This window comes from Leptosomus discolor, chromosome 10 (assembly GCF_034619465.1).
Source record: "Leptosomus discolor isolate bLepDis1 chromosome 10, bLepDis1.hap2, whole genome shotgun sequence".
Lineage (NCBI taxonomy): Eukaryota > Metazoa > Chordata > Aves > Leptosomiformes > Leptosomidae > Leptosomus > Leptosomus discolor.
The window spans coordinates 19,583,636-19,596,435 of NC_141400.1; the positions used below are offsets into that span (position 1 = coordinate 19,583,636).

Sequence of the window (12,800 nt, forward strand, 5' to 3'; positions counted from 1 at the left end):
CTGAGATGCTGGGCAGGGGCTGTGCCTAGAACAGCGATAGTGCTGATGATCAAAAGCTGGCAGTGAGGGCAGGGGGAAGACTGCCCATGCTCATCTTTAGAAATCAATTTACCTCCAAACACACAGAGTCCTGCTCCTCCAGAGTTCTGCAGACCTCAGCATTCAGGGCATGTGATGGTGGCGTGCTATCGACTTCCCAGTCGCTGGGTACCTGAGTGCCTCACATGCCCATTGCCAGGACACAGCTACCTTCACAAACAGTGTTAACACTTGTTAACCCAAGCAGAGGTCACATCTTTGGATGCTACTGCTACTAGAGCAATTAGAAATCTCGACAGAGCAAGAGCCAAAAATAATTCCATTAAAGCAATTAGATTTGCTGGTTTTTTAAAAAAATCTAAATGAACCAAAGAATCATCTTTATGGAATCCTCACAGAACAATGCCCAGAATAAGATCTAGGTGCACATACAAAATTTAATATTAGGTACCTGAGTAAAGTCTTTACAACCTTTCTGCAAAACATTATACTAAATTCCAAACAATGTATATGCCAAAAAAAATACGGCCACTATTTACTGGTTAGTAGTTCTGTTTCACCTCCCTGCCACAGTAGCAAGACAGTTATTTCTTCTGTTGACTCCTGCAGAAACCCAGAAATCTCATCTGTGTTTACAGTAGATCCAATTTTTGGTACTCGTAATAGTATCTGGGGAAAAAAGTGGCAAGTTAAATACTATCAGTAAAGTGGCACACTCTGAAGTGTAAAAGCAAACTTGTTGATCTAACAAGCTGTTTGGCTGTTCAACAGGTATCTATGCTATCGCTTGTTTGGAGGAATCTGAATCTTGCAGGTCAATTGCCAGACAAGAGAACAGTAGTTGTGAGTGTACGTACATTCCTAAGGAAAAGAGCATCATCTGAAAGACTCCTTGAGCAGAAATTAAAACACATCCAGCACAAAAAAACCCCCACCACCTTTAGGCAGTTTTAATTCTTGATTCCCAGGCTCCTCTAGAAAAGCAGTGACAAACCCAAACTTTTGTTCTGACCACGCCGCTTGCTGATTTCCCAGATCCACTTGCCTACCAAGTACAACCTATGGTCTGTATTACCACAGTTCTCCTGGGCACATGACTTAACGTCCTTGTTCTTTGATCTGTACAGAAGCATCAGATGATTGTCATTAATTAATACACACACACATTTAAAACATTTCCCTGCATTCTAAATGCTGTAACTCAATCTGCAATAAAGTAGCAGAGTATTTGGACCTAAGAGACTGCAATTCCATTGAAAGTTTGTGTCTATTCAGTATTTTTGAAAGCTGTTATGCTTACACAGTATCTCTGCATGAAAACAGCCTAAGCAACAAATACAACTTGCAGTTGCGTGTAAAGAACTACTTTAAACTTCGGAAGACATATGCCATCCAGTGGCACACTGAGAAACTTCAAGAGATGGAAAGGGAGGAGATTCTACCTCTATGGTAGCGATGAGATAGTTTTGTACACAGTTCTCAATTTTGTTTAACAAAAATCTAGGAAGTGAAGAAAGGACCTTCCCCTATGTTAAGCGTCTCAGGAGAAAGAGAACAGAAACCTTTAGAGAGAAACTGATTAAGAAAAACATCCCCTATTACTGGAACTACTTTTGGGGGGGGGGGGGGGGGGAACGGGACGGGGACGGACAGGGGGGACGGGACAACAAAACAACACATTGGCTGCTAAAGACGTCAGTTTAGCTGCACAAGATATAAACCACGCCAACGCTGAAAGCTAAAGTCAGACATATTCCTCCTAATTTCATTACACAATAATTTACTAAACAAGCTGGTAGCAGTGAAGCTCAAAGTTGTGTTTAGGAGTAACGGGAAGAAGTGTGGGTATTCCTGGAGTTACCTAGTCGCACCTTCTGGCCCTAACGATCTAGCCAATGAAGCGGCTAGATGGTAGGAGCTCCTATGCCAGAGATCCTTGGAGGAGAAAACATGAGTGGAGTTTGTTAGGGGAGAAGTTCTGTTGCACAAGAACACTGTTAAGTCAGAAATTTGAAGTTTTCAGCATCTTTCACTCTTTAGCCTTGTGATTTTTCCACACATTCAGACTTAAAAAACCCCAAAACCCAATCTTTAAACACTCAAATCGCCAGTCACCATCCACACAGGGACCCAATTCTACAGTCTGTTACCTTCAGGTACTCCTTTAGGAAAGGAGAACGCTTTCGTGTTAGCGGGAATTCGGCGCGGCCCGGCAGGATTCTGGCATGGTGAAGTCCTGACAATGGAGCAGATTTCTTGTTTGCCACAGAGAGGCTGAAAAGATCAATGACATCTCATTCACACAACTATTTCCATTGCAGGAATATTCTTCTAGCTTTCTTCTAGGGAACTTAAGAGATGACGTACAGATTTCAAGGGCTGTCATCAGAAAACATTCAAGACTACCTGCGTACACTTAGTATGCCATCAGAAAGGGCAACAAAGCTTCGAGTCCTAAATGCTCTCTTCACCTGTTTGTCATACTGTAAGGCTTAAATATACCCCACACTACACACTAGCATGCCAAAACTGGATTTAAAGACTGAAATAACATTAGAACCTTAAAAATATTCTTTTCTTCTGGACTTTGAGGAATCATTTCTTTTTCTGAGCTCAGAGATGCCAGAACAATTTCTTCTGAATTTACATATGGACGTGTGGTATTCAGGAGTAGGTCTTCTGCAGGTGAGGCTTTGCACACTGGTGACAAACTAAGCTACAGCTCCATCAAAATACAAAACAGACAGCAATAACTGCCCAATTAAATAACAGACAACAACACTAATTGGCTAAAACTTCTTGGCTCATGCAAAAGATGTTCTATTGCTTCAAAAATATGATTCAGGACTCCAGTGATTCCTGTCTTCAGCCTCCAACAAGACCCTGATGTTCTCTATCGGTTAATCTAGTATCCATGAACTCACATATGCTTGCAACAACACTAGGGAAGCCCAGGATGTGTTCCTGCCAAATAATCTGGTGCAAAATTAAGCAGTCTTTCTAGCGTAACAGTTTCCCTTTTTCAAAAAAATTTTAGTTTGTTGATTCGGTGGGGAGCAATGGCAGGAAAGCGACAGAGGCGTCACTTCTATTTCCATAGAGGGAAGTGGTAGCACGGTCCTACCTTCACTGAGAAAGCATCAAACCAGCATTTAAATATCAAGTTTGTATCAAAGGGGTAATGCAAGTAAGGCTAAAAGGTGTTGGGTTTGCATTAGAAGCTGTTGTAAAAGCACAAACTAGATCCCTCCAGGGGTTTTGTGCAGTTGAACTGTCCAGCTCACAGGATTTAACGTGAACTTTGTTGTGCAGTTTGTACTGTAGCGCAAGTACAGCCAGGATTGCACTGTGCCAGGAAGAATGATTTGTTTGGTTTTAATAATTAAAAAGCACCAGGATAGACACTCACATCCAGCTCTGCAGGCTGAGCATAACCAAGACGTTGTAAGGCTTTATATTCCTCCATGATCAGCACGCTGGAACTCATTTGCTAAACAAAACCAGAAGAATTCAGTATCAGTTTTAAATTCTTTGCTCTTTATTATTAGCCCTACAGTATTCCCCTAGCACACAATACTATTTATAACAACTCCATTTAGAACTACTAACAGTTCTTCGGGCTTAAGCCCTTAATTCCCATCATTCAGGGTTTTTTTGGCCTTACGCTCTCCAAAATTAAGACAAAGAACCAGTTTCCTGCAGCACAGAACACACACATTTCAGGTCCCCTTCGCAACCAGGGGATAAAGCACTTTCTACCACTTCTCATATTTAATTCTATCTTTTGTCACAATTCAAAACTCTCAATTTTATGCCTTTGCTAATCAGCAGGGCAGAATGGGAATACTCACCACCACGGCACCTGTCTGTTTGGGTGGTAGGACCGCTGCTGGGCACGCCACCGATGTGGCTGAAGTGTTTCCCGGGGCACCAACCTGACGGAACGAAGACGCACCTTCTTCTACAGTATCAGGATTTCTTTGTTTTTTCTTACCCTTCAGCCTCCTTGGTTTAGCATTTTGATTGTCAGGCTAAAGGGTGAAATAATTACATTTTTGTGTTATAAAGTGAATCTCTGTCGTCTGGTAAGCACTAACAAAGAGTCCCACTGTCATACTTGAGCTCTACACAACTGCCTCAGTATCACTGACATAGTCAGCCTGAAAAACAGTGAGTTTCGGGGGCACCCAGGACTACTGCTGCTATCCAGAGGTAGAGGCAAGCTACAGCTTCATCTCTGCCACTGTCTGCAGGCCCCTCTTTCAAGGCAACTGCTGCACTTCTAGGTGGAGTCTTCCACCTACACAAGGAAGGAGCATGTCATCTGTGTTACAACCTGGCTGATTCATTAAGGATCTTTCACCTTTCTTTCCGGTCCTAACGGTGAAGAACAGCGCATACCAGTTTTTAGGGCTGGAGTGTTCTCTCTTGCAGATGTAATTTTACAGACTTTTTTTCCTGTGATAAATTTCCAACAAATTAATTAACTTTGAGACAAAGACCACAACTACTCTCCAACCCATGCCTTAAAGGATGGTTTTCAGAGAGGGATCATTCCAAAGCCACCCATGTAAACACACTTCCTCCCCTCAACAGAATCCTCATCTCCCTCTCCCTGCCAACAGGGCTGCTTTATTCCTCCCCCTTTCCTTGAGGAAACACAGTTGCTTATTAATCTGATGTCTCCTCGGGAGCAGAGGAACTGAATAATCACAGCAGTCTTTGCCAGTGGCAACTTCTGCTGCTATTACAGCACAAATTAAGCAGGGGAAAATGACATGGTACCTGGGCCACAGCCAGAATTGCATCAGTCACAGTTCAGAACTGTAGTTACATGAGGGACTCCTAACAGTATCTGTGAGGCTGCTACGAAATAAGTCCAAGTGCAGAGCATGACACAAACAGTTCTGTTCGTGGATAAGTTAAGTAAGAGCATCACAGGCGATTAAATGGAATAACGCAGGCTTTGGGTTTCTGGGTTTTTTTTTGTTCTCCTAACACATTATTTAGAACCAAGTCTTATTTACAGGGAAGATTTTCAATTCAGACTTTCACAACTGAGCTTAGCCCATGCCAGGGGGAAAAATGACCCAGTGGAAGCCTGGTTTCTGATATTCCACCATCATTTAAGTTTGGGTAGAATATTCCGTAGTCTCACAGCTTGTACAACTGCTTCAGGTCTTATTTTACCTGCCACGGTAGTTGAAACACTTAATGCTGAAGAAATGCAACTTGATGGTCTCTTTCTAGGACAGGAAGGGAAAAAAAAAAGTCATGAACAACTATCCTGAATGAATGTTAATGTTCCAAAAAAACAGTGTGTAAGGAAATCATAGGAAAATATAGACCGAGTGAAAAGGGATACAGCTTATTTTTTAAAGTATTGTTACCGAGTTACTTCATCACACTTTACAGTTATTTGATAGTTTATCATCAAGTCACACAGCTTATTCTGAAGACACTTACAATTTAAGACCCACAGAAGACCTTCACTAAAGTACTCGGCACTGACACATACTAGGACAGAACGTATTTAAGGAGGATGCAGGGGAAAATTAGGTTCACAAGAAAACTCAGATTGAATTATGTAGAGCTCTGTAGCACTGCAAGGCTGGTATAAACAAGTTATGAATGGAAATGTCTGCCTGTAAGACTGGAAACAGCAGCACGTGGGTTAAAAGAAGTGCTACTGTTCCTAGGAAAACACTCACGTTACTCAGATTTTAATGTCAGGACCTGGAGGCGGCACTGTGACAAGGCCAAGTGTAAAAGACCCTTCGTGGCGATAAAACCATACCACAGAGGACTTGTCAACAGAAAAACTGGCATCCGAATGGGAGGGTGGCAACAGGGTCGCAGCAGATCACCCACAAACTCTTACCTGACTTAATGCCCTGATTTCAAAGCTAGTGAGGACACATGTAGCTGAAACTCAGAATCATTTGCAGGATCAGAGGCTCATTCCTACTCAGTCATACTCACACACCGGCCTGTCTTTTAAATGCCATTCTAAAGAGAAAATCCTCAACATTTAGGTGCATCCAAGTCTGCTTTGCAGATTACCTTCTAGTGTATTCGTCTTTAAAATCCTCCAGTACAGGCTCTAAAAAACAGAAAAGCTAAACTTTAAAAGGAAAAGCTAAGCAGACCAGTGTTTTACTGCACATGAAATTATACAGCAAGACAGTAGGAGCAAACACAGACCACTGACAGGGAGCTGTGCCCCGTTATGCAGACAGGCCTTAAATGAAACGATCATTACATGTTTTATACAGGTTCCTTGTGCTAGAGTGGAAGGTGTTTACGTATGCATTCTGAAGTGCTGTGGAAAAGAATTACCTAATATTGATGAAAGATTGGAGATCTGTGGCATCTTATCTATGGCGACTGCTTTGCTGGAGTCCAGGAGAGTAGAGTTCTTGTACTTGCCAGAGTCCTCAGCATGAAGATTACTTCTTTCTGGACATAAAAGATACCAGTGCAAGCTTCTTAGGCTAAAATTCATGGAGTTATTAAATTTGTGACCAAACTGGAAGTAACCACGTTTACAAGACAGGAACTTTAAGGCAAAGTCAAAGCATTGTCTTGCCTCAAACTGACGCAGAAAAGTTTGAGAGGACATTGAATCGAAGCAGATTTGTTGATCACCCCCAGCTTGTGTCAACAGAAACTACTTTAAATTCACACTATGATTCAAATTACACCAGGGCCTGATTCACACAGGACCGGAGGACCAGATACACAGATCCCATGTTAAGCACCAGTTGGCTTATAGCAAAGATCTGACCTAGCGAGTCACCCCAACAGAGGCCACTACTCTTTCTGTTGTCGATAGTTTCCCCACATTTTCTACTTCAAATAAAGTTCAAAACCACCCAGCAATCTCACCTGAGCCATCTCTGAATGTTTCAGGGGATGGGAAACTGTTCAGGCTGTCACTAGCACATGCGTTGTGATCCTCAGTTGAACCTTCATCTAAACACTCTAGGAGAAAGGTTGAAACACCCGTGGGAAGAGTCATTCCTGCACCTAGAAAAAGAGACAAAAAGGCAGCTACCAAAAAACATATCATCTTGTTCAAACCATTAGGATTTCCTTACCTAAGTTTCATTCCTGTGATGAGCTAAATATTGCCGCAACAGTTTCTTATACCGATTCATAATACAGCTAAAGAAACAAATAAACAAGGGACATCCTAAATCCCAGTTTACACGACCATAAGCTAACAGAAGACACCTTCCTTGCCCAAGGCTCGCTACAAACACCTGAAGAATTTAACTGTGGTAAGGTTAATTCTTAGGCAGGTTTGTTTTCAGGAGGACAAACTATTTAGGCACGAGCTTTTAAAAACGCAGGTGTGATAGACTGAAACACTCATAGCAACAACTAGTTCTGTCCATGATAAAACCAAGACCGTGCGGGCTCAAGCCTGTCTCGGGTCTTGCAGGTCTTCTATCCCGACTGTGCTGCGTACAGTCCGCTCGTGAACCAAGCCACGTGCTGGGGCAAGAGGCTGAAGTCCAGCCTGGGGCCTTAAAACCTTTACTTTCTAACAGCACACATCAAAACAAGAACAGCCCAACAGTTCTTTCATAGAAACGAAACTGAAGTTATATAATGAATTTTACATTTACTTTTATACAGATACAAATACATATTAATAATATAATGTATTTTTATACATTATACTCACTTGAAGTCATGTCAGCAGTTTCCAAACTTTCATTATTTTCAGAGCTGTTTAACAGGGTTTCCTAAAATTAAATGACCAATAGAAACAACCTGAGAAAACTAAATGTAGACAAAGAAATGCATTAGCAAATGCTCAGAAACTTACTGTCCGGTACTTCACCACTCACACTTGCTATTCACAGTGTAATTTGTACCAGGGTTTTTCATGCATCATTAACAAATCTGATCTGATTTACAGTCCTAAAAACCATGATGAATACCCCATCATTTGATCCTACAATCTTTGCTGGATAAGACTTCCAGTGAGGGCATCCTGACAGCAACTGAAGTCATGCATAAGACAGCAGGGGAGTCATGAATTCCCCTGCCTTCTGATTATTTTTTTTTTTGTTGAGGCCCAGTCCATGCTGCTCGCTTTTAGAATCCTAGACCATTCCTATAAATACAAATAACCATGTTGTGCATGTAGCAATTCTACAAAACTAAGCATTTGCAGGAAATGTAAATCACTGGTGGACCCCGAGTAAGAGCTCACATTTTAAAGAAAAGCAGTTTTACTACAGCAATATCACTTGAGCCCTTTGCTGTAGCAGATTTAAGTTCAAACACACGTGGTGAACAATTTCCTTGCCATTGTGGTATTAACTGTCCTGTAACACTTCTGCTCAGTCATCTCAAAATGTTCTGCCAACGTGAGGAAGAGGGCAACAGTGACTTGCCGAAGGTATGTGTGTGAAATACAAGTGAGCAGTTCTCTGGAATCACCCTCTAATGAGCTATCTTCCACACAATACATTTGCTACAGCCTTTCCTTGTTAAGGATAATTAGTACTGATGTCTTCTCATGCTACCAATAGCTCCAACAGCTTTTATTCTGGCCAAAGACACAGGAAAACATCACCAAAATACAGGACCAAGTTCAGCCTGAATAACGTGGGTGTGCACACACACACAACTCACAGGAAATTCTACTTGATTAGAAAAAGAATGTCACCTTTCTTGGACTTATTCTCCATAAATTGCTAGTGGATCCCAAGCAAGACAGCATTCTCACCTTCAGTACTGCGCTGTTTTCTTCTGTTTTCTCTTCTTTTTTTTCCAAATCCGTTGTTTCTTTGACATTCACTTGACTGCTGCAATTGAAGAACAGAGCTAAGCACAATTCACAGAGCTACACTGTTCTAGAGGAAGGCAGCAAAAACTACAAAACATGTTTACAAGGTACCAAGAGACAGACTGACCAACATCAGTTTACTGAGAATTCAGATTGTGTATCGCAGGCAAAACAGTATCAACAATTAACCAGTGTTAATGGCGTATTTGAATGGGTTCTAACAGACCTTTGGTTGCACCCTTTGGTGACTTCAAGATTTTCTTTAATTTTTGGTAGGGCTTTCACATTGGACTTTCTCTCCAGGCCTAGAGAAAAGTTAAGCATTCAGTTCAGCAATTTTAGTTTTAATATTAGAATTTAGATGCTTATTTCTAATAGGGCATCTTTAGCTGTTCTCCCTCTTCCATGCCCATAACAATTTTTAACCCTATTATCACACTGTCAAGTCTGAATTTGCTTTATTATTTTTACTCTGGTTTTTTTTTCAACAGTGTATCAACAGGAGAAAAAAAAAAAAAAAAAAAACAGACCTCAAGAAATACTTCAGGTGTTTTAGAAACCTGTTGATAAAAAGTAAAAAAAAAAAAAAAAACCAACCAAAAAACTACCTTGGAAGTGACCTTTACCTCGGTTCACAGTAGTCTGAGTCTAAATCAGTTTTGAAAGGAAACCAGCACCCTTACCCACTCCTCAAATTGCCGGGACACCGCAAGTACCACACACACCACCGCACACGGCCACTCGCCCCCCCGGCCCTGCCCCAGCCACCTGCCCGCCGGTGCAACTCGGCCTCCCGGCCCCCCCGGCTTCACCCCAGCGCCACGGGGCCCGGCGAGGAGGCAAAGCGCTTACCGCCGGGCTGCGGCCCGCGGGGGCCCGCGTTCCCGAAGAGGCGCCGCCGGCACAGCTGGGACACACCGGCCCGGCTGCCGACCGCCCCGGGCAGCGGGGACGAGCGGCGTTTCTTCCGCGGTGCCTTTCCGCCGCGGTAAGCGCTCTGCCAGCGGGACCGCTCCATTCGGCGCTGCGTCCCCTCAGCGACCCCCTAAAGGCGGGAACAGACCGGCGGGACCCAGACCCCCGGGACGCGACACCCGCCGACCCCCCGCCACGCCCACCGGCCCCTCAGGCGCCGCCCGGCCCCTCTTGGCCAACGCCAACAGCCTCCCCCTGCTCCAGCCCGCATGCGCGGCGTGGAGCGGCGCCCCCCAGGGCGGGCTGCAGGCGGCGCTGCCGCCCCGCGGTGCCGGACGGGCGCGGCGGCGCTGAGGCGGGCGGGGGGTCGCGGTTCTCCCGCGGCTCGGCCCGCCGGCGCTCCGCTGAGGGGAGGGATGTTCCCCCCGCTGGCGGCCGCTGCTGGGCCGGGAGAGTGGGGAGCCCGTACCCCACTGCGGGGCTGCCCGCCGGCGGGCGACTCCCTGAGGGGAGGCAGGGCAGCCGTGGAGGCGGAGGAAGGGGGGGAGTTGCTTCTCAGGAGGCGTCTGGCCTGAGGAGTTTGGTGTTCAACGAGTGTAAATGAATGTTGAGGGCGGCTGCGAGCCTGGCCGGAGGTTATGAACCTGGTCGGAGCGAGGGGGCAGCGGGCCCCCGGGCTGCCACCGCCACCGGGGCCCTCGGGTGGACTGAGGCCAAAGACACCTGGGAGGTGATGGCGGGCGGCCTCGGGCAAGGCTGTTTGCCTCGAACCGGAGAGCAGCCACCTGCTTCTGATGGAAAATTAAAAGTGTAGCATCGCCCACGAATAACCCGTCCTGCTCCTGCTCCCCGGCTGCTGGCCTTTGCTGGGGCGGGCCTGGTGCTGCTGCTCCCTGCCGCTGGTTCTGGCAAGAAGATGTACCGGGAGATTGGGTTTGCTAATATTGCATCTTGCCATTGAAGTGGTGTGTTATAGTCCTTTTACTGGTCAGACCCCCTGTTTCAGCTTCAGTTTATAGAGCAGAGGCATCTCGTTGCTTCGTTAATGTGAAAAATTTGCGGTAATTCTTTGGCATTACTGGATTTCCAGGTGAAGGGAGAGATGCAAGTGCACGCAGAAACTGGAATAGAGACTGAATGCTTTTATACTTTATTGTTTTAGACACATAGTCTGAAAAAATACTATGCATTCCCAATTGTCAATTCATATTAAACAAGCATATACATTTGGTTATATTATTACTGATTTAAAATAAAAAATGAAACCATTACAGAAAGACTGCTGCATCTTCAGAGAACTTTGCAACAATTTTTTCATAGAAGATTGCTAAAATCAATCTCAGGTTCCAGTATTCCTTTGGTCATTATTTTATTTTACTTTTTTTTTTTTTTTTTTTTTTTACAACACATTTTGTATAGGCACGCGTTCTGAACAACTTCATACCCATTGTGAGGACAGAGTGCTGGAGTTTTAACAGATTTTATAAAAGAGCTTTTATTGGATGTCAGTCCACGAGAAAATCTTATGAGCAGTTTGGAGAAATGTGGCAATTTAATTCTTTACAAAAGTTTCCATAGATGACTTTTTGATATACATGCTAATATACCAAAACTGAAAAACCTTTAATTACAGTTAAGTTGGGTTTTTTTTACACAAATGTATATGTTATATGTATAACTCCTCCACTTCCCATCGAAAACAGAATAGGCAACACTTAGGAAAATGCCTCATTTCCTCGCTGCTTGTACTTTGCTAAAATACGTAACGAAAAGCTGAAATGAAGTGAAGGGCTTAAAGGGGCTCTAGATGCCTCAGAAAACATTTTATTGTGGAACAATTCCAGGGATCTAAAAGTTCTTCCCTCCCAGACTACAAGCATCCAGGTTTCTTCTCCGAAAAACATAGCCTCAGCGTCACCAGTTAACGGGAGTAAAGGTGGTGCAGAAACCACTGAATGTGCAAAGTACTGAAGAACGGTAATTCCAAGAAGAAAAAAAGATCCAATTCTGATCTTTTTTTTTTTTTTTTCCCACAGACAAAACTAAAGTGCACTAAAGATACAAAGAGTGCGCTGGTAGAATTGCCGCCAAATAAAATGTTTTTACCAATGTTCTGTAAGGCATCGAGAGGTCTTTAAGTATTCTGTTACCATGCAAAAATAGTATATTCTTTCCCCGTTTACATTCATCTTGTAGCAGTTTATTTACATATAGATCACCAGTTTGTGCTTTTAACACATGGAAAATAAAATTAAAAAAAATAATAATCTAAGTTAATTAATTTCATTCCAGAACATTAAGTCGAGTTATTTTCCATTATGTGCAAGAATTTCATAGTCATGGCAAAAAGGACAGTGGACTTGACTGATGCTAAGCTATACTTACTAACAGTGAGGGCAGATTGCAAAATAGTACTTTATCGGTAAACAACTCACCGTCTCTCTCCCACCTGATGTGCATCAAGCGTTTTAACCTGCAAATGTGCCTTTCAGGACAGAATAATGCTGCGTATTTCCTGCCAATGTGGGGTTAAGACTGCCTGGTACAGTTTCTGCTCACACTTGGACCATTTCTGTGGCGTGACGGTGTTTTCTCTGTGCAATATATTGAGCAAAGAACATACGAAATACATAACTAAGCAATATTCTCTTCCTGGAAAAGATTTATTCTGGTTTTCTTATATGAGCACTGAAGACAGACTTCCAGTGGGGTGACAGGCACAGCACCGGGCCCAGGAAGAACCTCCCGTATTTAAAATGTCGGAGAAGGCCTAAAATGTCGGAGAATGTTGCTGCTGGCTGCAGCGTGAGCCTTCAGGGAGAGGGTGCAGAACTGCTTCATCCCACCTGCCTGCTCGAGGCGACGGGGCTTGTGTGACACCAAGTAACAGCCCTGTCCCGGGGGCCGACTCTGAGCAGCCCCGGCCCTGCCTGCCACAGCAGGCCGGAGCCGCGCTCCCTGCGGCGGGGTTGCTGCAGTGTTTCATTAACTGATTGTGGAACGAACCCCCAGCTGATGGCGGTTCGTTAAAACCCGTCAT

At 44.0% G+C, this 12,800-nt stretch overlaps 1 protein-coding gene across 1 annotated transcript; it reads right to left on the bottom strand.

The window, feature by feature from the left end:
- Positions 1–661: 661 nt before the first annotated feature.
- Positions 662–12,800, bottom strand: MEIKIN (meiotic kinetochore factor). The gene is made up of 15 exons (XM_086470845.1): positions 12,607–12,800; positions 10,230–10,404; positions 9,698–9,890; positions 9,072–9,150; positions 8,786–8,864; positions 7,733–7,793; positions 6,928–7,068; positions 6,379–6,498; positions 6,103–6,142; positions 5,230–5,285; positions 4,403–4,497; positions 3,891–4,070; positions 3,449–3,529; positions 2,190–2,313; positions 662–708 (listed from the first exon to the last, which is right to left on the bottom strand). The coding sequence occupies exons 1-15, from the start codon at positions 12,798–12,800 to the stop codon at positions 662–664; spliced, it is 1,665 nt and encodes a 554-aa protein (XP_086326971.1).